Raw genomic sequence first — 25,717 nt, forward strand, 5'->3', positions numbered from 1 at the left:
CCCTCCACCTCCCCTTCAGCGTAGCCCTCTGGCTACACTGGTCTGCTTTCTGTTCCTTAAACACAGTACATGCCTGCTTCCATCTCACAACCTTTGCAGCTGCCCTTCTTTCTGCTTGGATTGTTCTCCCCATAGCTTCAGACGTCCACCTCCTTCTCAGCCCTCACACTGCAACTCCAATGTCATCAACCCAGCAAGGCTTTCCCAGAAGCAACCCCATCACTCTCCACATCCTCCTATTTTATCTTCTCCACAGAACCTATCAATATCTGAAATTCATTTATGGGGTAGAGTACAGCTTTACTGTCGATCTGCTCACAGTAGAAAATAATTTCCTTAAAGGTGAGAATGCATCTTGTTTACCACTTATCCCCAGCATGAAAACTGGTGCCTGGTACACAGCAGGTACTCAATAAATACTTGTCAACCACTTGAATAACTATGAATAACTGAAAATCTGGACTGTGGTAGCTTTTGACATTACATTTAGTTTATTTTAATATTATAATATCAGAAATCTTGAGAACTGATAAAACTGTATCAAGATTCTGATGATAAAATAGTTCTTCAGACCTCTTACGTACTCGATTAACTAAGACTCCTTAATATACATTAGGAAATGATCTAAATGTCTATTAACAGGAAACTGGATAAATAAGATGGGATGTAGCCATACAGTGGATTACTATGTAACCGTTAAAGAGAATGAAAATTAGCTACACAAGCTAATATGGAAAGCTGTGCAAGCTATATGGTTGATCAAAAACATTAAGTTGAAGAACAATATATTTAATGAGATCCCTTTATTTTAACATGCATAGATATTTTGTTGGACATGCTCAGGAAAATTACTGTAAGGAAATCCTACTAAAAATGGTTCTCTCTCCAAAATAAGAAGGGGGAGGTTGAACTTATATAATATTAGAAAATCAAAAGGTGCCAGGAGCTACTTTTGATTTCAGCAATTGAGAGCTCACTACTTTGTATTTCACTCTTTCAAAGGCCTTAAAATTTCTAACTTTTAAAAAAACACATTACCTAGTTTTTAAAGTGATGCATAATTTAGTGAGGAAAAATAGGTGTCAGGTGTCTCAGGAGGACAGGGAGGAATACAGAGTGGGGCCGACTTACAGCATGGCTCATTCATCATAGGTTTAACCCCTTTCTCCATTCCTTCCCTCTATAAAGACTTGGAATGCTTAAAACAAAACTTTTACAATCGTTCATGCAACTTGGGGTTAAGGGGAGACATGGGACATAGGCTTAGTCAACAGGCATGAGTGAATTTCTGGACATGCTTTTGCTTTCCTAGTTAAAAGGGATAGATATAAGCAATACTGCTCTCCCCGCCCCCTTTACGCTTTGACTGTAGATATGCTTTCTGGAACTATGGGAGCCATCTTGTAACTATGAGGCAGAAAGAGCCAACATGCAGGTGAAAAGATGCAAAAACCTGGGTGTCCGGGGGCATCATTCAACAGACGAACACTTCCAGTTACATAAGGAAAATAAACCTCTATTTGTTTAAGGTAATACAAATCTGGTTCTGTTACCAACAAAGGAATCCCTAACTGACATTCCTGGGAATCTATTTTAAAAAGAAAATGAAAATAAAAGAACTCAAATTCTATGCAGAAATAGACTGTTTAACAAGTCAGAAATGTAGATTGCAAAGCAATTCTCTTCTTTAATGTCTGTATTCTGAATTTTTTTAAAAAACAGAAGAAACGGAAAAAAGAAAATTACAGTCAACATCAACTCCATAAAAAGACTTCCAAATAAAACATTCAGACTTTATACACAAAGTAAGATAAACTCACACAGTGAAAGTGAAGTCCCATCAATGCTGGGGCTGTTCTGGACTAATGTTCATTGTTCGGTAAATTTCTTTAAGTAATAACAGGGCGGTATCTTCAGATTCCCTATCAAAAAGAAACGAATATTTACTTAAGAGACAATTAGGATAAATTAACCTCTGGGCATAAAGGTGGAAAGTGCTGCTTTCGTTCCCCTCTACCCTACCTGAGAAGGGCGAATGAAAAGTAGTGTAATCTCAGAGCTGTCCTTAAAAACTGGATGGATACCATTCAGCTCCAAAATAACTGTTGCAATTCTCCTTGTTGACAGGGGGATATATGAAAGGATGGCTTTTCAAAGGCCCTACCACTCGCATTCTGTGAAAGCCATCCCTACAACAGCAGTGTGCAAGAACCAAAGGCCTCTGGCCAAAGGCAGATGACATACTGCCACCTTGTGGAAACTAAACTAAAGGGGGAAAATATTGATTTTGAGTATACGGGCATTCAAATTAATATTCCATAACAAATGATAAATCAGCAAAAGAGTCTAAAACTGCTGAATGTGCTAGCACCTAAAGGCCATGCGAATGTTATCAAAGATGAAAATACTTACCAGTAGCATAAGTGACTCTGAAGAGCAAAAAGATATTCATTAAAACTCTCTATTGGCTTTTCTTGAAGGACGTAGTCAATTCGGCGGCCTCCATTTAGCATTCCAACCTTTCCTAAGTAGTCCTCATCCTTGGAAAAATCTGGACTTTCAACAATCTTTTCTGCTAGAATTTAAACCATTTCAATATCAAAGTCAATCACTTAATCATTATCCTTTGACTTTAGCTGACTCTCTGGGCTCAATGAGAACACTGCTTGACACACGTAGCAACCTGAGGAGCTACCAGGCTCACTTCCCATTCCTCCAAAGAGCCAGGGGAAGAGGGGCTGGTTACTCGAGAGAGAGGAGAAAGAGCCAACGAGCTGACAGAAGTTTTGAAGAAAAGGGGTGAGAGAGCATTGTAGAAAGAAAGGAAATAGAATTAGAATCTGAAAAAGTCGAAAACATCATGGCACAATGACCTGACATTGCATATGAAGTCCACAGTGGGCACAGCTCATTCAACAAGAGCATCAGCAAGATAGTTTTTCAGAGTGGGTCTTCAAAATGCCTGAATACAAACTCGCCTCTCAACTCTGACATTCCACTCTGGCTTATGAATCTCAACAAAATTCTAAGATTGCAGAGTAAACAGCTCAGTAACTTAGGCAAAAACCTAATAAAAAAAGATGACATGCATTCTGAAGTACAGATTATCTACACAGATCTTCCTTTACAGGAAGAGCCTCTGCATTGTAACCAGGAAGACTAGAATGGAAAAGCATCATTAAGTAATTTATAAGTGTGATGTTCATAAGTAACATTTGTACTGGAAAATGCCTCAAATGTCACATTTACCTTCAACTACTTGCTTTTCTTCCTCTTCTTTGATTTGATTGGCTACCTTCTCTAATTCTTCTTGCAACTGAGTTGAAGAGGTATGAGCACGGGCAAATTCATTTAACGTCTGCCAAGCACTTTTCAGAGAGCTAATAAAACCCTGCTTCAAATCAGATCCCATACGAGAGAGACTTTCTTTCAACTCTAAAGAAATTAAGATGACATATCAAGTTATTGGTCACGGGTAAAATTCTGCACAACAAAAATTAAAACAAAAGTTAATACTATTTTCTCAGACAGGATAAGACCTCTTATTCCTCTTTTAAATGTCAAATATACAGAGTTTATCAGCCAAGAACTCGCAGCATGTTCAAATGTTTTGAAGAATCTTATTCTGTCAATTTTTTTAATGACTAAACTTGATCCAGCCAAAACCTATCAACTTCCTCCCTCCAAAAAAAAAAGGAGTTCAAATACCATGAAAATGTAAGCACAGTCATGTGGGGTTTTTTTAACTGTAAGTTAAAATATGAGCCTACAAGATTAAAATGATGACTTTTCTCATCTGTAATGTGGAAATCATTTTGAGAAGTCGAGATTCTGATATAACCACAATTTAAACTTCCAATTTAAAAATGAAGAAACTCCTGCCCCTTCACCTTTTCTACTTTTGTCTAATAAATCATATTTTAATTCAAGGTCTTCAAGTACCAAATTTCTCATTTTAACTTCAAAAAAGTTAAGTATTTTTAAAAAGCATGAAGTAAGCAAAAAAGAAGGAAACACTTTTAAAATAAGACTGCATGACCACTTTTCCCTCTCTTCTCCTTCGCACTCCCATCCCTTCCACCCAACTTTTTAAATCTATAGATAAGTAACATACATCATTAATAGGCATAAGAGAAACCTAAACCCTACTTGGAATTATTATCAATCCATTATGCTTAATGAATTTTTTTAATAGAAAAAACTGTCTAGTTAGCAAGAAACTAACAATGCTCACTTGACTTAGATAACATCAAATTTACTTCTTGATGGTTTGGTCATTAGTCCAAATGTTATTCTGCTTCCCAATTCCAAAAATTATAACAAAATCCTATTAAAATCTATGCATCTCATCACTTTATTACCAACTTCCCCCATTCCTAATTATTTCAACAGTTAGAATGTTATCAAGAGAAAGTAATCATGGAGAAGGAACTCATTCATAACTTTCTTTATAGCTCCTCCAAATATTTAGTAAACAGGTTCCAAACATAGTAAGCAGTCAAATAACATTAATTCTGTCAGAAAGGACTTTGTGTTAAAATTTTCATAATTCATTACAAATGACAGATTACAAAATGACAGGAAGGAAGTTTTTATAGTATTTGCTTTTTTACCTAAATGAAGTCTTTTTCTGCCTTTATGATGTGGAATGAGAACTGCTTTTAGGTCCAAATCTGGAACAATCATAGGTTCTAATCTATAGGCCACTGGATCAAGCTATAAATAGAAGAATTAGAAATTTATGAAAAGCTGTTTTATTTTGAGTTATATATCTTAGTTGGGTGAGAAAAGAGACAATTGGGAAAGCAGAGATTTTGATTTTTCTTTCACACATTATTCAAATTATAACTTTCAAGTTTGTGAGTAAAATTACTTCACAAGCAAAGCAACAGAATTATTTCCTTGACAAAGGCTTTTCAGTAGAAAAACTTACAGGAAAGCATCATACTATATCTATTAGGACAGCCACCTGAGATGTACAAAATCAAAATCAGTACTAATTCCCAGGAAATAAGAATCTGAGAATCTATTAGGATAAAGAGGACAGGTGCTCTTCAAAATAGGAAGTAAATTTAATTCACTCACTGGATGATAAATATTGAAGAATCCCTTACAGGTGGGAAGCCTGTAGTTCTCATCTATCCTGTGCACTCCTCGAATAGTAAGAAACATACCAATTGGAGATCCCAAGGCAAAGAAAATCTCTGGTTCAAAGTCTAATGAGTTGTAAACAACAGAAACCTAGAAAGAATCAAAAAACAATAAAAGATGCTCATTCCAATGTCACATAATACAAAATTCCAAAGTTCAAGCTGGAACTGCACTTAATTGAAAACATCCCAACACAGATGGTGCCCCTCAAGGTGTGGCTTATGATGCTTATAATCACTGACATGGACAGCTGCTGCTGGCGCCAAAGGATTAAAAAATTCCTCTTTAAAATCTTTTTGTTTTTAAAGATTGGCACATGAGCTAACAACTGCTGCCAACCTTCTTTTTTTTTTTTTTTTGCTTTTTCTCCCCAAATACCTCCAGTACATAGTTGTATATTTTTCAGTTGTGAGTCCTTCTAGTTGTGGCATGTAGGATGCCGCTTCATCATGGCCTGACAAGTGATGCCAAGTCCACCCCCAGGATCTGAACCTGTGAAACCCTGGGCCGCTTGGAAGCGGAGTGCACAGACTTAACCACTCGGCATGGGGCCAGCCCCTTTAAAATCTTTATAGACTATCACAACCTCTGGCTATACTTTTACTTGTTGTATAGCATAATATATACAGTAAATAGTAAATATTATATTTATTATAGTTAGAAATGTGCTTAAAACTGCAGATTCTAGACTCAAACTGCCTGGGTTTGGATCCTGGCTCCACTCCTTACTGTACGACCTGGGGCAAGTTTCTTAACCTCTCTTGCCTCAGCCTCACCTTCCTCTTCTATAAAATGGCAATCATAACAATGCCAAACTCATAACGTGATTGAAAAATAAATAACCTAATCCACAAAAAGTGCTTAGCACAGAGCGTGGCATCTTTAAGCACCCAAAGACTGTTACTTCTATTTTAACTACCATCCTCACGTGTTAAGGCAAATTTCTTTCCATTAGAAAAATGACTTGTCCCAAAAGAGCCTCTGTTTGAGAGCAGCCTGCACGTAGGCTCTCAGCTCAGGGAGAACTGCCCAGACTAAGAGAAAGTGCCTACACTCATGTAGCACTCTGCCGTTCACAAAGCTCTTCCATTTGTTGCTCAGTGGCAGGATGTGTGTCGTCATCATTTCAGTATCCTGAGCGCGAAGAACAATGAATGACATAATCCAAGCGCTTAAGAGAGGTCCACTGAACGAGGGAGGTACGGCCAGAATCATGCCCGCTTCTCACATGAAGGCAGTGAAGCTCAGATAGGTGACGTCACTTACGCAACAGCACACAGCCAGTGAGTGGCAGAATGAAGACTTCTAATGCCAAATCCAACGCTCCTTCTACTACACTAGGCTGCCCCTTCTAACCAAGTCTAGACTTCACATCCCTCAGCTTGCCCTTATGTCCGCAAATTCAATAGTTTTTGCTACTAATTAGGGCCACATAGGAGATGCTCTCAAGATTATGTTTTTTCCCCCAGCTCCAAGAAAAAAAAGAAGGAAAAAGAAAATTAAGACAAAAATTACAAACTGGGAAAAGTATTTACAACATATATGACATAGGGCTAACATCCGTAACATGTAAAGAACTCTTAAATATCAGTAAAGATAAAAGAAACTCAATAGAAAAATAGGTAAAACTAGCACTTCACAAAATAAAAATGCTTAAAAAATATACGAGAAAATATCTAACCTCTCTAGTGTTCAAAGAAACACAGTAAGATACCATTTTCCCTATAAAATTATCAGAGATATAAATAAAATCCTAAAAAGAAAGTAAAAATCTCCTATTTTCATGTAGAAAATTATTTCTCTAGAAGAAAGTTACAAAAGTAAGAATACTACATATTTTTAAAGGAGAAGGAAAATACCAATTCTAGTGAAGGAAAGGGGCAATCTTATAAACTGCCAGTGGGAGTGTAAACTGGCACAACCTTTCCAGGGGCAAGTAGAAGTAACTACCAAAATTCTGAAGTGCATATCCTTTGGCCCAGCTATCCCACTTCTACTTATGTAACTGAAAGAAATAATAAAGAATGTGCACAGAAAATGGGTTTACAACTGTTCATCACTGGATTGCTTCAAAGAGTGAAAAATCAGAAACTGCCTAGATGTCCAATGTTATGGGTGAACTGTGTCCCCCACAAAAAAGATAGCTACCAGTATCTCAGATCTTCTTTGGAAAGAGGGTCTTGACAGTGGTAATCAAGTTAAAACAAGGTCTTTAGGGTGGGCCCTAATCCAATATGACTGACGTTATTATAAAAAGGGGAAACTTGGACACAGAGACAGACACACACAGAGGGAAGATGACGTGAAGACACAGAGGACGCCATGTGACATGGAGGACGGGAGCAATGTAGCTGCAAGCCGAGGAACACGTGGCAGGTCACCAGGAGCTAGGAAGAGGCAAGGAAGGAGTCTCCTCTCTAAGTTTCGGAGGAGCGTGGCCCTGCTGACACGTAGGTCTGGGACTTCCCGCCTCCGGAAGTGTGAGACAATACATTTCTGCCGTTGTAAGCCACCCAGTTTGTGGTATTTTGTTATGGCAGCTCTAGAACATTAATACATCCAATAACAGTAAATGACAGAAAAAATCATTATCTTTCCAAACAGTGAAACATACCGGTCATTAAAAATGAAGTTGTAGAGAAATATTTATTGACATGGGAATATATTCATAAAATACTGTTTGAAAACAGCAGTAATAATGGTTTTTTTTTTTTTGAGGAAGATTAGCCCTGAGCTAACATCTGCTGCCAATCCTCCTCTTTATGCTGAGGAAGGCTGGCCCTGAGCTAACATCCATGCCCATCTTCCTCTACTTTATACGTAGGATAGCTACCACAGCATGGCTTGACAAGCAGTGCCCTGTCCCCACCCAGGATCCAAACCAGCGAACCCTGCGCCGCCGACGCGGAACATGTGAACTTAACTGCTGCACCACCAGGCCAGCCCCAGCAGTAATAATGTTTTAGCAAAACATTATATGTATTTTCCCATTTTTGTTAAAATATGTAAATATATGCTCAAATAAAAGTCTAGAAGGCCTTGTCAAACAGTTAACAGTGCTGAGTTCTGCTAAAGGAGATGACGAGATTATTTTTTCACTCTTTTGCTTGATCAGTATTTCTCGGCTTTCTGGCAGTGAATGATGCACACGGGGGCTATTGTTTGGACTGCCCAACAACCCTCTGGGTAACAGATCCTGCCTGCCAACCTCTGCCCACCCACCATAGAGGAGCACGTGACTGCACTGGGTCAATCAGCCTGTGCCCCCTTCCCCAGGCAACAAGAATTGGTCCAGAATGGTCTTGTGACTCAAACCAGGTCAAGTAAAATCTCTCCTTGAAGTTTCCCTGACTGGACCTCTCTGGGGAGATTCCTTTTCCTCTGTGGTCCCAAAGCTGGAAGGAGATGAGCAAAGGGCCACCGACACCCATAGTTCCAGTTTTAAGAAAGTCAACTCCCAGAGAGGGGCAGGCAGTGACAGTGTCCTGGTGGCATGGAGCCTCTCGTTCCACAAATCTTCTACACTCTGATCCTTCACAGTTAGGTGAGGAAATATCTGCCTTTATTTGCTAGAATCTGTTCAAGTTTGCTCATGTTTAAAAAGAGAGAGAGATTTTTAAAATACAATCCTTATCGATGAATCGGGCTTTAAAGCTTGAACAGGCACACAGCAAACATCCATGTCCATTTTCTGCCTTCTTTAAATCAGTCATGAACACACTTATGACAATGGAACCTTACATGCACAACTATAAATACACTGAAAGTACCATTGTCTAAAAAGATTTCAATACTTTTAAGCCACTGAGATACAAGTATATTAAAGTATATTATTAAACGCAGCATGATCAACTACTTGGTCAATTTTTATAGGAATTTTTCCCTAAGGGAAGAATTGTGAATACTAAAACACATAAGTTGAGTGAATGCAGCAAGTTTCTCTCACAGAAACTTAGGTATATTGTGAATATAATTTTCTAACTATCACCATTTCTGTTGCTACAGGCTATGGGAGACTAACGCCACAAAATTACGAGTGGTGGAAAAACTGAAATAAAGACCATTTCAAATGTTAGAATACATGTTCAGTACACATTCAATCCCTTATTCTGAACATTATGAAAGAAGCATACAATTTTTATTAAGAGAAAATCAGTTTTCTTCACTCCCCCATAAATGTTAAATAAATATTGCAAGAACTTAAAGCCAATCCAAATAATAAAAAATATGTGATTCCAACATAAAATACACAGCCCTCATCAATATGTAAACTTACTTGTCCAGTGCCAACTTCAAAAGACTCATAATCAACATGCATAGAAGAAACGTAAGCACCAACTGGAAGTTTCCTCTTGGACCCGTTAGATTCTGAGGGGATAGAAGCCATTTCTTTAGCTTTCTGAGCACTTTCCTCTTGTCCTTTTGTCGAAGCGGCCATCACTGCCTTCTTTTCTGATGCTGCTTTTTTCTGTTCCTGTGAAATACCAACATTTCATAACACAACCTTGAGGAAAAGTTCAGTTATCAGCTATCACTACGAACCATGCTATCTCAGTGTCACGGCATGATTAGTCATTTCTGAGGCACAACAACAGCACTGTGGTGATTAGAGAAACGTCCTTTTTAAAAACACACACTAAATATTTAAGGAAGAAATGATGTCTATAATTTAGTTTAAAATTCTTAAGAAAATAAAAGGTTAAGAGCCAAAGGAAAAAAATACAGCAAAACAGCTACAATTAAATCTAAATATTGGCTATCATCCTATTCACTCTACTTTCCTATATAATTTTAAATTTTAATAATAAAAAGTAAAAAATGTCAACTTCCTCCTTTATGATCTCAACTGTACACAGTTTAGAAGTACTACGTAACTGTAAAATACATACTTCCTATAAAGATGTGTAATTTAGGAGACATTTCTTCACTCAACGTGTTTACACTCACTACATCTGCATAGAGCCACTGACAAGTTTTCCTCAAAAGCATCTTGGGAAGAACAGATAAACACATTGTGGTAATATTTATACAAAGGAATAACTACTCAGAAATAAAGAGGAATGAACTGCAAATGATGCAACAATTGGATGAAACTCAAAAACATTATGTTGAGTGAAAGAAGACGGATACAAAAGAGTACAAAGGGTTGACTCCATTTATATGAACTTCTAGAACAGGCAAAACTATTCAATAGTGATAGAAATCAGAATAGCACGTAGTTGAATGGTGGGAGAAGTTGGCTAGTAAGAAGCATGGGGGAACTACGAATGACAGAAATGTTCTTTCTTGCTTTAGGTGGTGATTACACAGGTGCAAAAATTGTCAAACTTACAGCACTGAACACTTAAGATCTATGCATTTCCATAAATAAATAAGTAAGCAAAAGCTTTGGGAGCATCTGTGGAACAGGTGTGTCTCTGTAGTAATGAGAGGAAATCCACTCACACTGGTTTGTGATCACACCCTGACACAGCAGCGACAATGTGAGGGGAACGTGAACAGCTGTCGCAGGTGGACTCGGCCATCCCCACAAGCACGTGTGTTGCAGGTGGACTCAGCCATCCCCACAAGCACGTGTGTCAGCAGCCCTCATTCCCCAGGCCGTGAACGACTGTGTAAGGCTCTATTTGAACAGCTACCAACAGTGCCGAAACAAAACAGCTGGCCAAACTGATCTTGTCTATTAATGAATTCCAAATACTAAGAAATCAGGAAACAAGTCCAATTAGTTAATTCAACAGGCAACACAGAAAAAGGAAAACTCTCTGCCAGCCAGCTTGGAACTGATTCCACCAAAAACGTTTTGGATCTTGGCTATCTCTGCCCTTTGGAGGCAGCACAAGATTAAACCCAAAATCCAAAATAAGAATATGTGGAGGGTGCTTCAGTTTAAATTTGTTTTCTCAACTCAGAAGTACTTCCCCTTATATTCATAGGACTTAACATCCTACATTGCTAAGAGAGCTGTCTAAACAGATTATAAACTGTGCTATTGCACACTTTCATTTCCCCTAGACATATGCAATAATTTTAAAGTGAAGTGAACTTACACACACATACTTGACTATCAATATTCCAAACATTAAAACTATTCTTTAAATGAAAATCACTAAGATGGTTTAAAGGGGGGAAAAGCACTCAGGCCACAAATACTTGATCTCCTTATTATAAAATAATTGGATAATTTTGATCCCATTATTTCAGTTACAGTAAATCAATGTGACACACCGTATTATCTTATTATTGATCTGGCAGCCCTTGTTATCTGTAAAAACCATAAAGCAATCAATGCAACACGACTGAGAAGTTTCATGGTTCATCCAGAGGCAATTACTTTTGAATTTAAAAAATAAGATCACTTTATAGATTTTTACTCCTTTCAAAACATTCTTATATGCCATAACTTATATATCCAAGCAACTACGCTGTATAAACCAGGCTCCTTTTAGAAAATTTTCAAGAACTACAGAATACTTTTCTACTTTTTTTTTTTTTTTAAAGATTTTATTTTTTCCTTTTTCTCCCCAAAGCCCCCCCAGTACATAGTTGTATATTCTTCGTTGTGGGTCCTTCTAGTTGTGGTATGTGGGATGCTGCCTCAGCGTGGTTTGATGAGCAGTGTCATGTCCGCGCCCAGGATTCGAACCAACGAAACACTGGGCCGCCTGCAGCGGAGCGCGCGAACTTAACCACTCGGCCACGGGGCCAGCCCCTACTTTTCTACTTTTTTCCTTTTATTACAGAACACAATCAAGGACATGATGTAGAGCCTGAAAACAGAGCTTCTCATTTCTTGGGTTTTCATAGGCTTGTGCTTCACTGATGTGCACATGGAGACACGTGTGCTTAGGCACAGAAAGGAACGACACTAGCACACTCGGGTCCTGGTTTTGGTTTGACCACGGAGTTCATCAGAGTTTAACACCTTGGGATCTACCTCACAGAGCTGTTGTGAGCCTCAAGTGAAGAGCTCTTTGTAAACTGAAACTATACAATGATTCCATGTACAGAAAAAATGAAATTAAACTTAAGTGCCAGAGGTAATAACCTCTTTCTCAACTCAATCTTCATCATTACCTTCAATCAACTACATATCAAAAACACTATGTCTAAAATTCTCTTGAGTTGCACCCGTCTCTTCCATTTCCTATTACACCCCACCATCTCTCACTGAGTTGCTGCAGAATCACAAGGACTACTCTAAGAGATGCCTGACAGCCTCCAGCTCTGCACAGTAACCAAGCGAACTCTCTAAACACAAGCCCATCAAGGAACTGTCCCCACTGCCGCACTGCCCTACAGCAGTGGTTCTCAACGTCCCCTCAAAAGCTGAGAGTGGTTTACTGCCGCTAAAATGAAACTGTGGCCTAATTCACAAAAAAATAAAATTTTAAAAATCAAGTTGATAACAGAATTGTCTCAACTTGAAGATCTGCTCCTATTTTCTTTTTTCCTTTAGTGCTCCATCAACAGTAGGCCCTAGCTGATGGCAAAGGAAAGCAAACGTGACTGGAAAAATTAGGAAGGAGTCAATATTCTCAAAAATTGATTACAGATACTGAAATTAAATACGGCTTATAGCACAAATTTTTAAATTTTAAAATTTCTAAAGTTAAAATTAAAATTTAGACTGAAGGGACGATTTGGTGCTAATCATGATTTGCGATAGAAGCAGGTCAGCAATTTCAGGATGTCTGTTTAAAAGCACCATGACTTTCACGGCCAGAAACCACTCTCTTACAAGAGAAAAATCCAAACTTCCACAAACTGCCATTCTGGCCTCCGGAACCCTCAGCCCCACCCTATTACCAGCTCATGTGCTATTTCAGCCGCTCCTGCAAGGCTGTTTCCCCTGATCCCACCTCTCCTTCAAGCTCAAGCATCAATACCTCGGGGAAGTCTTCTCTCACAACCCCAGCCCCTTCTGCCCAGGCCAGAACTGCCGCCCCTCCTCCGGCTCTGACGCACGCACAGCACTCCGCTGCACGACTGATGCGTCATCACCATGGGCAAATCCTTCTCCTGAACTAGACCACACACCCTCAGCTCATCTCCAAATCCCCAAAACTGAGCCCAGGGCCTGACCCAAAGAATATTCATAAAATGCTGACTAACTCAACTGCTTCAGTTAACCATAATAAGTCAGTCTATGACTTTACAGTCATATTACATAGAAAGTGGCATATGTTAAGTTCTAAATACATAACACAAAAGAACCACAGTAGTCCAAAAGATGGAAGGATCAACAAAGACCATGTTAACAACAATAAAAATAAAATAAAATAGCCACCCTAAGGGCTAATGTTTCTAATTAAGTCTTTAGAAAATCACTGCAAAATTAATTTGATTAACAAACGAAAATTAAAGAGACGTGAGTTTTTCCCAGTTGTTTTCTCTCTAAAATACTTTTTAGCTGTTACTTTGTTTTGTATTGTATTTTTGCTTTTTGATTAGTATTTAAAAAGATTTTAGTGGGGGTGTCCTTATCTCTGTAGAAGGTCAGAAGGTTCAGGAAGAGAGAAAATGAGCTAACATTTATCAGGCAGGTATCATCACTCCCATTTTAGAAATGAAGGAAACCAAGGATCAAAAACGTTAAGCAAATTGCTCACGAAGATGTAATTAATAAGTGGTTGAACTGGAATTAGGGTGACCAACTCATCTATTTGTCCAGGACTAACCTAGTTTTTGCACCAGGATATCCCCAAATATCAATTTTAAAACTGAAAGTCCTTCATCCTGGGAATTCTCTCAGTCCTGTGAAAACTGGGATGGTCAGCTACCCTAATTGGAATTTAAATCTAATCGTGGCTGATGCCAAAGTCTGGGCTTCCATCAACTCCACCACCGTGCCCTTGGGCAGGGAGCACACTAGCTGGCCAAATCATAACGGCATTAACAAAAAATATGCTAGTCACATATGAGTTTTAGCTTCTTTTATAAGACAGAAATGAACTTTACCAATTTAACTGCTTTATGTTTTACGAAGTTAGCTATCTTCTTTCTGGGTCCAAGGGGTATGCCCATTTCCTTCAGGTCATCAACTGTACACATAAGCTTTAAAAGTAAACAAACAAGCACATTAATTATCCAGTCTAGTGACAGATGAACTGAAATTGAAATAAGGAAAATTATAAAAAGAAACCATATCATCTAAAGCAATCTAAGATCCAGTCAATTCTTTTAAAGTTAATATTTTTTGTTTTTAAATCATGGGTTAATTTAGGCTGTAAAATCTTAGGCCTTCAAATCTAAATCATTCTATTAATTTTTAACAGAAAATACACATTATTATACAAAAGTCAAAAGCTACAGTCGAGCATACAATGAAGCCTCTCCCCTGCACTCCTGGCCGGACCACCCAGTTCTCTCAGCAGCAGCTGGTGGGAACGTGCCCTCCTTCCACAGATATCTTATGCACACACAGTATCTACATGTTTAACTGTGTGTGTGCAGCCTGCTATGCAGACAGGACTGAACTTTGCTCTTTTCCTATAACATATCTTAGAGATCATTTTACACCAATATCTCTGACACTGCCATGATCATTTATTCAACAGCTGCAGAGTATCCCATTATGTGGATGCACCAAAAATGACTTCACTAGTGTCCCACTGGTGGACACAGAAGATGTTGCTCAGTTTTGCTATTACAAACAGTGCTGCAATGAGTATCCTTATAGATATTCTTGTGCTCATATTTCTCTGTAGGAATTATTCTTGGCCGAGAAATTGCTTGGGCAAAAGGTACGTATTTCTCATATTTTAAAAGATATTGCCAAGCTGTCCTTCATAGAGGTTGTACCAATTTACACTCAGAAACAACATGTCACAGAGCCTACTTCCCCTCATCCTGGCCACACAGTATTTTATCAAATTCTTTATTTTTGCCAAACTGGTAGGTTAAAAAAAAAAAATCTCACTGCACTTTTAATTTGCATTCCTCCCATGAGTTTTCATATGACAAGAAGCCATTTGTTATTTCCTTTTCTATATATCATCTGTTCATATTCTTTGCCTATTTTCCCATTGTGCTAATGGTCCTTGTGTAACTAATCTGTGGAAGCTTTGAATAGTAAGGAAATAAGCCCTTTGTCTAAAATGTGTGTTCCAAATATTCTTCTTAATCTATCATTGGCCTTCAGATGTTGTTTATGGCTTCTCTTGCTATGCAAATTTTCTTTTCGCTTCTGGATTTTGTGTCATACTTAGAAAAGCCTTCCCAAATTATATTAAAAAAAAAACTCCTGTGTTTTTCAATTTTTTAAACATTTAAGTCTCTGCCTTATCTGGAATATATTGTGACGCAAGAGTGTTTAAATCATTGTTAATCTTCAATCTTATAAAGGAAAAACAATTTTAAATAAAAATGAATCAAACGATCATCAGTACCAGAGATTCCATATCGATCTTTTCCTTTTCAAAAGTGCTAAAGTATTCAGAGAGACTAAGTCCTTCCAGAGTTTCTTGCAAAGTTAGGACTTCTTCATTTTCAACATCAAGGTCACAAGATTCATCCAAAGTCAGCTTTGGCTCTTCAGGAGCCTTAAAAAAAAAAGTCAAGAACATTGCAAAGCTCAGAAAAACTCCCATAAAATGTCTCCTGATCCACAAAAAATTTTAAAGAATTGTGCTCTACAGACAAATCATAATTTTAGGTAGTGTGTCATCCAAAGTTTGAATATTCTGAAAAAGTATATAAATTTAACAAGTCATTCATGCTCCCATTTCCTAAAATAATTTACTTACCATATTTTTTAAACCATAAACTTTCTCTCACATTTAAATTTATAATCCATAAGGAAGAAGAGTGAGAAACTCAAACAACAAGCCACATGATTCCATTACACTTGTAAACCTCAGTGTATTCTGACATATAAAACATTTCAGGAAACAGTTCAGATTTTGGAAAATTGTTCAGCTCCAACTCTAAATCTAAATGCGAATTGGATCATACCTGTTTTTCCTGAAAATGTGGCTGCTTCACAACTCCATTAGCAACAGCAAAAGGCCCAGGAGACTTTGATAAATTCAAATCTTTTTGATTAGACAGGATGTCAAATAATATTAAAGAACCTAAGAAAAAGAAGCATTTTGTTTTATAATGCTCTAGATATTTTTATAACACTAAATAAATTCTCCTACTTTTTTTCCCAAAGTCTGTAGGCAGAAGTCATACAAAAGTTAGACGTTAATTAAGATCTGACAATCAATATTCTTGTTTTACCAAACAGCAGGATAAATTAAAATATAAAGCACTCTTAGGTAATTCCTAGGAGAGGTAAGTATCAATGGCATAATCTAAACTCAAAGCGTTCATGTCTACCCTTTACAAAACTTAAACTCTCTAATTCTAAATCTCGCACTAACAATGGTCACTCACACTGAAAGCAGTGATAACGCTAGAAAAATTATGTTTGAAATGTGGCTATTTGACAGTTTTACCTAAACTGTGACCAGCAACAGAGATTCCTCCTTTGAAGTCTGGGTTCCGACTCATAAAGAGTGCATGCAGACGGTTTATCTCCATTCCTACTTTTTCCACAATCGTCTGACAGTAGGTGGGGCTATTGTAAAATAAAATATCTAGCAAGGTTTCATTGGTAAAGTGACGAAACCGACCAATACTTGGTAAAGTGATTTTCTTAATATTCCTGTTTAGAAAGAAAAAAGAGTAAATTCAGTCAGTAGCCATCTTAAATCTATGGATTTTTAAAAGTTTAGATTTTTATTTCTGAAAATACGAGTAAAAGAGGCCCATACGCTAACTATAAGTTGATTCTGTAGCCAGAGTTATTACAAATAAATCAAGATAAAGCAAAGAAGTTGTTATGTGTGCCTATAACTGTACTATGAATTTCGGGATTCTCTGAAGAGTTATCATAAAAATAAGGCGCATGCAAAGATTTTAATTTTATTTTTAAAGAGAAAAGCCTACTCTTCCATCTTTCTTCCACTTAATAGGAAATCAGAGTACCTGACAAAAATCGTGGTGCAAAGGACAATAGAGAATGTAGCAAGGGGCAAGAAAGGAGCTGCATGGAATGAAAATCTTTCCTGATTTGAGAATGGCCATATTAAGGTTTATGAACATCCAGAGAAAGAAAACACCCTCATAATAGGGCCTACCATGGAATAACATAGAATGCTATTTGTAGGATTACAAATTGCAGTTTTATTAAACCCATGCCTTGAAACATTATGACTTTCACTAAAATCCAGATGTGTTATTAGCCCTATGTCTCAGCATAAATATTATCTAAATCTGTGGTTCTCAATTGGGAACATTCAAAATTGAGTGGGCCATTTTCAGTTGTCACAGTTACTGGTGAGTGCTGCTGGCCTTTAGACTAAGGATGCCACACGGCCTACAATGGATGCAGCACCATGGCATGACAAAGAATTGTCCTGCCACGTGAGTCTCCACTGAGGAACCATAATCTAAATCAGTGGTTCTCAATCAAGGGCAATTTTACTGCCAGAGGATATTCGGCAGTCACTACAGACATTTGTGGTTGTTACATCGGGCGGGGTGGTGCTACTGTTACCTAGAGGGTAGAGGCCAGGGATGCTGCTAAACATCTTACGATATACAGGACAGGCCCCAGTCTAAACCACTATAGATTAGAATAGTATTTTTAAACCAGCTTAAATTTCTTTGATTCTCTTAAATATTTACAATAGGAATACATACGTACACATGCACACGCTCACACACACACACACACACACACACAGAAAAGCAGCATATAAACCTAACAGCCAGTATTGAATCATATATCAGAGCAAGCATATAATTAAAATAAATTTGTTGAATAAATGTATTTGAAGTCATAATAAACTACTTCACATTATGGTTTGAATTCCAAATCTAAGCTCGACTAATCTAAAAAGTCATCAGAATCCACAAACCTGTCAACGCCCGTGGCATCCCCGCCCAAGGAGCTATGCCAGTGAACTGGAAGGAACTCCACTCTGCTGACCTTCCGATCATCTAAAGCTTTCTTGAAGTGTGTCTGCAGCAATTTGAGAGAAACCACCCTAAAATCATCCACTTAAAAAAAAAAAATCAGGGAAGACAAATTAAATTGATTAAATTTTCCTAGTTTGATAGGTAACCAGCAATTCCCGCCAATATGCCAGTATTTTTTAACACAAACTTTTGAAGGGAAAAAAAAAATGATGACAAAATTAGTCCAAAAAAAAAAAAACTCCAACCTTTAAGAAGTTCTTTTCAACTTTTCATTATTTTAGAGGAATGTATAAATGACTGAAAAACGTGAGTTTAACTATGACTACTGGGAGGCAGCAGGGCAGCATGGGAACCGACTCTGGAAGCAGACTGCCCACCACAGGCTCCCTGCTCCAGAACCCACGGACCATGACATGGGAGAGGCGAGCTCACCCTCTGGGCCTCAGCTGCTCACCTACAGAGGGGATAACAGTGACAGCACCTAGACCCCAAAGGCTTACAGTGAGGGTTAAATGATGCACTACATGCAAGACACTTGGCACATACCAAGTATTCAATAAATATTAACTATTATTACACAGACATAAAAATAAAACTTCAAAAATCTACATAAACCAGGCAGAGTCATAGTTCCAATAACAACTTCTCACAACTAATTCACTTTAAATCGGCTCAACGCACAGGTGTTCCTAGTTGCTGGAAGTGCTCAGGCAGAGGATGTCTGTCAGAGAGGCTAAGTTATTTCCAGGAGCCCTTCTGATTCTTCACAGCCCAGAATTTTATGAGTTACATATGTCATAAGAGCAAATCAAGTACAAATTAATATTTCACAGTAATCATTTAAATCTCCTCTTACAGTCCCTCAGCCAGTAGTATACAGCTGGAAACTATCTTAAAAATGAACATTTAAAAGTCCTTCTATTAGTTCTCAAATCATTCCATGAAATAAAATGACTACCACTTACCACATTCAATAATGCTTCTAAAGCGCAAGTCACACACAGGTCCAATGCCATGCACCATGAACACCAAATGATCCACCTGAGGCATTTCCCCTACAAAAGAAATACATACATACATACAATGAGATGGGAAATTGTTTGGGTTTTCTTACTTGAATAGCAATATTCTAGATATCTCTTTTGTCGTCACAAACTTGCCAAAGAAATTCATGACCCTTCAAGGCTAATAATCCTATTACCCTCTCAAATGAGAATAACAGCTCAAAGTCCACTTGGGAAATAACAGAGAACTAAACCAAGTGGAGGAAGCAGGCAGCCTCTGATCCCAGAGGCTATCAGGATATGACAACCGGCAGTTTTGTAGCTATAGAGGCTCCATAACCTTGTGATTTCTTCGGAAATCCTCAGGGCACTCAGCCCCACATGGAGACGCAATTTGTCAATATAAACTTTTAAATCTTTTCCCAAAATCCTTCCCTTTAATTTGTTAGATTCATACAACTATACAGTAATATCTCCAAGTTAAATGTACTATTTTACTTTAGTTATTTCATTCAGATTCATAATATGAGTACATTTATTTTGTAATTTCATGAGACAACAAAACAAACACGAAGTATGTAATTGTCAAAATAAAATCCATACTTTAAATAGTATAATAGGAGAAACCAAAACACATACACTGGAGCAGGGGTTGGCAATTCACCGCTCATTGGCCAAATCCTGCTCACTGCCTGTTTTTATAAATAAAGTTTTATTGGACACAGCCATGCCCATTTCTTTACATACCTTATAGATGCTTTCACAATACAATGGCAGAGTTGAGAAGATGCAACAGAGTCCACATGGCCTGCAAAGCCTAAAATATTTACTATTTGGCCCTTTACAGAAAATGTTTGCCAACTTTTGCACTAAAGTAATACAAATAAGATGAGGCATGACAAAACAAGCCCAAAAATATTGCCAAAAGCCTAGAAGTTTCAACAAGCAAAGTGCTGCTTTACAACAATACATATTTTAAAATCTGTATTACATGGTTTGTATATCAACAAAATTTTAAATTAAAAAGTAAATATATATAAAAGTAACAAAATTAAAAAGAAAGATATGTGCCAACCTGGCTGATTTCTGCATGTTATGGCAAGTAATCCTAATAACTGTTTCTTTTTTCATCATTCTAAAAAACGAGGCTAAAATAGAGAAGTCTAAAAATGATCTTGGTCCTAAACAAACTATACACACCATCAGGAATTTCATCAAGGTTATCATCAATTCCACGCTTTACAACCCTGGGCCTTGTCTGTCCGTCTTGTGTGGTTCCCCATTCATCTGGCACTGATGAAGGCTGGAACTGAACAATAACCTTCAAGATACAAGAGAAGGATTATGACAGAGCTCATTACCAAATTCATTTCTACTACAATTAAAAATAATTTATTTCAATACATAATAAACTACTTCATAGTATGGCTGGTCTATAAATCAAGTACCAATACTATTCTCCCAAAACCAATTTTGTAAGAGTCCTGCAATTGTTCATTAACCATTAAAACTAAGCAAATCAATACCATTCCTTCAAATGCTTATGGTGGAAAATAATACAACCAAATTGGAAGTCGTATATCTTGATTTAAAAATGTAATATAAAAATCCAGGTTTACACATAAGAAATTAAGGAAAAGTTACCTTGAACAGAGGAATCTTTGTCTTACAGAAACACTTAAGGCAAAATCCTTTAAACAGCAAGATTCCCAATTAATATACAAATTCAATTTGAATGCCAAAAACTGATTTGCCCATTACTTTTGAGGAAGACATATATTTTTAAATCAACTGTATAGTCATGCGTCACTTAACGATGGGGATATGTTCTGAGAAATGCATCGTTAGGTGATTTCGTGGCTGTGCAAACATCATAGTGTGTCCTTACACAAACCTAGATGGTATAGCCCACTACACACCTAGGCTTTATGGTATAGCCTACTGCTCCTAAACTGCAAACCTGCACAGCATGTTATTGTACTGAATACCGTAGGAAACTGTAACACAATGGTAAGTATTTGTGTATCTAAACACATATAAACATAGAAAGGTACAGTAAAAATACAGTATAAAGATAAAAAATGGTACACCTGTATAGGGCACTCACATGAAAGAGCTTGTAGGTTTGCTCTGAGTCAGGGAGTGAGTGGTAGCAAACGTGAAGGCCTAGGACATTACTGTACACTACTGTAGACTTTACAAACACTATACATTTAGGCTATACTAAATTCACTAAAAAATTTTTCTTTCTTCAATAATAAACTAAGCTTAGCTTACTGTAACTTTTTTACTTTTATAAACTTTTTAATTTTTTTCAGCTTTTTGACTTTTGTAATAACAGCTTGAAACACACCGTAAAGCTGTACAAAAATATTTTCTTTCTTTATATCCTTATTCTATAACCTTTTCTCTATTTTTTAAATTAAAAATTTTTTTTACTTAAAAAATTTTTTTGTTAAAAACTAAGACACAAACACACACATTAGCCTAGGCCTACAACAGGTCAAGATCATCAACATGGCTGTCTTCCTCCTCCAGAGCATCCTGTCCCACTAGAAGGTCTTCAGGGCAATAATGTGCATGGAGCTGTCATCCGTGAGAAGAATGTCTTCTTCTGGAATACTGAAGGACCTGCCTGAGGCTCTTCTTGAGAAGGTGTCACTCTTCAGAAATAAGTCCACGATGGTTTGCTTGGTTTGTTTCTTTTTTTCATCACAGATTTGCTTATAAGCAGATAATGCACCATGAACATTCTTCTCTACTAATGAAAACCTTTCAGTGTTGGGGTCTATGTTTTCAAACTTTTAAAGGAGCTTGTTGAAGTCTGCAAAAGATTTTGCTAAACCCTTCAATGAATTTTCTTGGCGGTTCTTTCTCTTCTCCTTCATTTACCTTTTCTCTTGCTGCTTCTGCAGCTATGCATGCATTCCTGTTCCACTTCCAACAACTCTTTAGTCAGTTCCTCAGGAACCACCTCTGGGAGCTCCTCAATGCTATCCTCATCCACACCCAGGTTAAAGTTGTTTGCCATCTCAACTACAGCCTTGTTGATTTTTGCAACCTCTTCATCCTTGGTAAATTCTTTGAAGTCATGGACGAACCTCTTGAGTGACTTCTTCCAGATGCCATTTGTATACTCCTGGTGACATCACCCCAAGCCCAAGCAAGGTTCTTGATGTAGTCATAGACGTTCTAATCCTTCCAGAATTGCATCAGTCTTCTCAGTGTCTTCCTCAGTTGCAGCAATAGCCTCCTCAGGTAGTAGGCATTAAAGGCTGCAATAACTCCTTGACCCATGGGTTGGATCAAAGAGGTGCTGTTTGGAGGGAGAAACACCGCTTTAATATTGGGATGAAGATCACCAATGAAAGGAGAATGCCTGAGAGCATTATCAACAATCAGCAAAATCTTGAAAGGTTTGTTATTCTCCAAACAGTACTTCTCCATTTTGCTGGTGTAGCAGTTCAAGAGGGCATCTTGGAAGAGGAGCTGGGTCATCCATGACTTCTTACTGCTGCTGTAGTACACCAGAAATGTGTGCTTACAGATATGCTCAAAGGCCCTGGGGTTCTCACTATGCCAGATCACAAGGGGTTTCAATTTCTAGCCTGCAACATTGCCCCCAAGCAAGACTGTTATCCTGTCCTTAAAAGCCTTGAAACCTGGCACTGATTTGGCTTCCTTACAGATGAAAGTCCTTTCAGGCATCTGTTTCTAGAATAGGAAGATTTCATTCATATTGAATATTTGCTCTGGCAAGGAATTTTCCTCCAAACTCAGCTTATCTAGAGTTTCCAAAAATGCTTCAGCTGCCTTCACATCAGCACTCACAGACTCACCACTCACTTCCACACGATGTAATGAATAACGACTCCTGAATCGTTTAAACCACCCAGAGCTAGCAGTAAATTCGACATTGTAGTATGGTCCAGCCTTTTCTCTCAACATCGCTAACAAACATTTTGCTTTGGCCATGATCATCAAGGTGCTGGAAGGGATACAATTCTGTGTCTGGCCTTCAATCCACGTCAGTAGAAGTTTCCCCATGTCAGATATAGACCCTTCTCGAATTTTTGTTAGTCTCATTGTCATCGACGAAGCAGATCCTTTAACAGCTTCTGTCACTTTCTTCTTGTTTTTCAAGATCGTAGCTATGGTGGAATGGGACATGCCTCACTGGCAAGCAATAACCGTCATGATTTTCTACCTTCATAGTCCTTAATCACTTTTCATTTCTACAACGTGGCCTCTTACCGGCAACATCAGCAGGGGATTTTGTACACTTAGGTGCCATGATGAACAAAACAACATTGGATTAAATCAAGCACAAGAGAAAATGATGCAATCAAGAGATGTGGTAAACAGGAGGTGTATGAAGTTGCTCCCAGCATAACACAGCATACTGTCGTGCAGTAAACTTTTTTTGTAAGTAGAAAGAATACACTTTAAAATAATAAAAAGTACAGTATAGTAAATACATAAACCAGTAACAAAGTCGTTTATTATCAAGTCTTATATACTGTACATAATTCTATGTGCTACACTTTTATGACTGGCAGCGCAGGTTTGTTTACACCAGCATCGCCACAAACACATCGGTACAGTCACATGCCACTTAACAACGGAGATTCATTCTGACAGCTACATTGTTAGGCGATTTCGTTGTTGCGCAAATATTACAGAGTGTACTTACACAAACTTAGATGGTATAGCCTACTACACACCTAGGCTATACAGTACTAATCTTACGGGCCCACTGTCATACACGCAGTCTGTGGCTGTGCTACAAGCTTACAACAGTTATAACATCACTAGGCTACAGGAATCTGTCAGCTGGGTCACAATGTTAAGGGACCACTGTTCCATATGTAGTCTGTCCTTGACTGAAACATCATTATTCAGCACATGACTATATTATATTTAGCCCAGTGTCACACAAAAGTTTTTCTTAAAAAAAAATGCATCCAAGATGGTATGCAAAATTTTTGTGTTTGTCTAAAAAACAACAGGTTAAAAAAAAACAAAGGAAAAGGTCAAGAGTGGTTATCACCAAGAGGAAAAATTGGGGGAATGCAGAGCTAAGAGCCTTTTTTCATTTGATACCTTTTCATACTGTTTAAATTTTGTTGGCATATGAATATGTTTCTATTTTTATTTATTTCAATATCAATAAGGACTACAGATATAGTTAGGTTATAGATTACTTTTGTTTTCTTTTACACTTTTTTGAAATAAAAGAGAAACTACTGTATGCCAAGCACTATACTAGATGCTTTTGCATAAATAACCTCACTTTATCTAAAAATATGACCCTGGGAGGTAAATCTTATTGCAGGTAAGGAACCTGGAACTCAGAGAGATTAAGGATGGTAAATGGGAGAATCAGAACACCACTAATTAGTATCTTAAAAAAACAAGAAAAGTTCATGGAGACAATATAAATAAAAAGAGGAAGGACATAGTTTTACTTTCAAGGTTGAAACAGACCATCAAGGGCAGGGTGGGCAAAGGATGGCCTACAGGCCAAATGTGGCCTACCACTTGCTTTTATGAATAAAGTTTTATTGAAATAGACGCATTCATTGGTTTACATATTATCTGTAGCTGCTTTCAGGGTTACAATGGCAGAGTTGACAGCTGCAACAGAAAACACAGGGCCTCTAAAAAAGCCTTAAGTATTTCCTCTATCTTTACAGAAGTCTGCTGAGCCCAGATCAAGTACAAAAATGTTATCAAACAACTTCAGTGGTACATACTAAGCTTCAGTTAACATGCTGTCATAAACAAAAATTTCATGAGAAAACTTTAAAATTCATTTTTGTTTCTACAATCACGGTGAACTATAGTAAGCCTTTAAAAGCAATGCACTTGTAATGAATATATCCCCACTACAGAAATTAATAAAAATGAACATTTATCAAACACATTCAGCAAAATAATTATTAAAATGAACCTAACACTTTAATATGTTACTATCATTACCTTTGGATTGTGCATAACAATTGTCTCTCCACTTGGAAACTCTAATCTACGGTGCCATTGATTCGTGGTTACAGCTTTTTTATATTCAGCCTGCAATAATGGAAACAACACATAAGACAAATCTACACCACATTGAGAGAAAGTGTGAAAGGAAATTATAACTATGATGGTAATAAAAATAACAGTAACAGCAGCTCTCATATGCCAACTGGTTACCATACTTGTTTACCACTTAATAAACATTACCTCATTCAATCAATACTCTCAATCACTCCTAAATAACACTATCCCCACTACATAGAGGAGAAAACCAAGGTTTAGACAGTTCATTATTTTCCAAGGGCTGCCGCAGCAAAGTACCACAAGCTGAGTGGCTTAAAACAACAGAAATTTGTCTAAGTTCTGGAGGCCGGAAGCCTGAGGTCAAGGCGTCGGCAGGGCCACGCGCCCTATGAAACCCAGAGGGAACTCCTGCCTTGCCTCTTCCTAGGGCTGGTGCTGTGCCAGCCATCGTTAGCGTTCCCTGGCCTACAGATGCATCACGCCAATCCTCTATTTTCATGTGTTGTTCTCCCTCTGTGTCTTAACGAGCTGTCTTCTCACAAGGA

General features: G+C 37.7%; 1 protein-coding gene across 4 annotated transcripts in view; it reads right to left on the reverse strand.

The window, feature by feature from the left end:
* Nucleotides 1-25,717, reverse strand: part of SEC23IP (SEC23 interacting protein) — a 43,664-nt gene that overhangs the window by 4,927 nt on the left and 13,020 nt on the right. For 2 of the 4 annotated variants that reach the window (XM_008543949.2, XM_070587342.1), the window contains exons 5-18: nucleotides 25,110-25,199; nucleotides 20,328-20,448; nucleotides 19,089-19,178; nucleotides 18,063-18,204; nucleotides 16,596-16,804; nucleotides 16,108-16,226; nucleotides 15,543-15,695; nucleotides 14,113-14,208; nucleotides 9,428-9,625; nucleotides 5,086-5,241; nucleotides 4,614-4,716; nucleotides 3,250-3,435; nucleotides 2,413-2,575; nucleotides 1,821-1,922 (exon numbers count right to left, since the gene is read on the reverse strand). In XM_008543949.2, the coding sequence (XP_008542171.1) occupies nucleotides 1,841-1,922; nucleotides 2,413-2,575; nucleotides 3,250-3,435; nucleotides 4,614-4,716; nucleotides 5,086-5,241; nucleotides 9,428-9,625; nucleotides 14,113-14,208; nucleotides 15,543-15,695; nucleotides 16,108-16,226; nucleotides 16,596-16,804; nucleotides 18,063-18,204; nucleotides 19,089-19,178; nucleotides 20,328-20,448; nucleotides 25,110-25,199 (1,908 nt within the window). In that variant the 3' untranslated portion in view covers nucleotides 1,821-1,840. The remainder of the gene's footprint in view (nucleotides 1-1,820; nucleotides 1,923-2,412; nucleotides 2,576-3,249; nucleotides 3,436-4,613; nucleotides 4,717-5,085; nucleotides 5,242-9,427; nucleotides 9,626-14,112; nucleotides 14,209-15,542; nucleotides 15,696-16,107; nucleotides 16,227-16,595; nucleotides 16,805-18,062; nucleotides 18,205-19,088; nucleotides 19,179-20,327; nucleotides 20,449-25,109; nucleotides 25,200-25,717) is intronic. The other 2 variants (XM_008543950.2, XM_070587426.1) reach the window with 1 other exon arrangement.

The sequence above is a fragment of the Equus przewalskii genome, chromosome 1 (genome assembly GCF_037783145.1).
Source record: "Equus przewalskii isolate Varuska chromosome 1, EquPr2, whole genome shotgun sequence".
Lineage (NCBI taxonomy): Eukaryota > Metazoa > Chordata > Mammalia > Perissodactyla > Equidae > Equus > Equus przewalskii.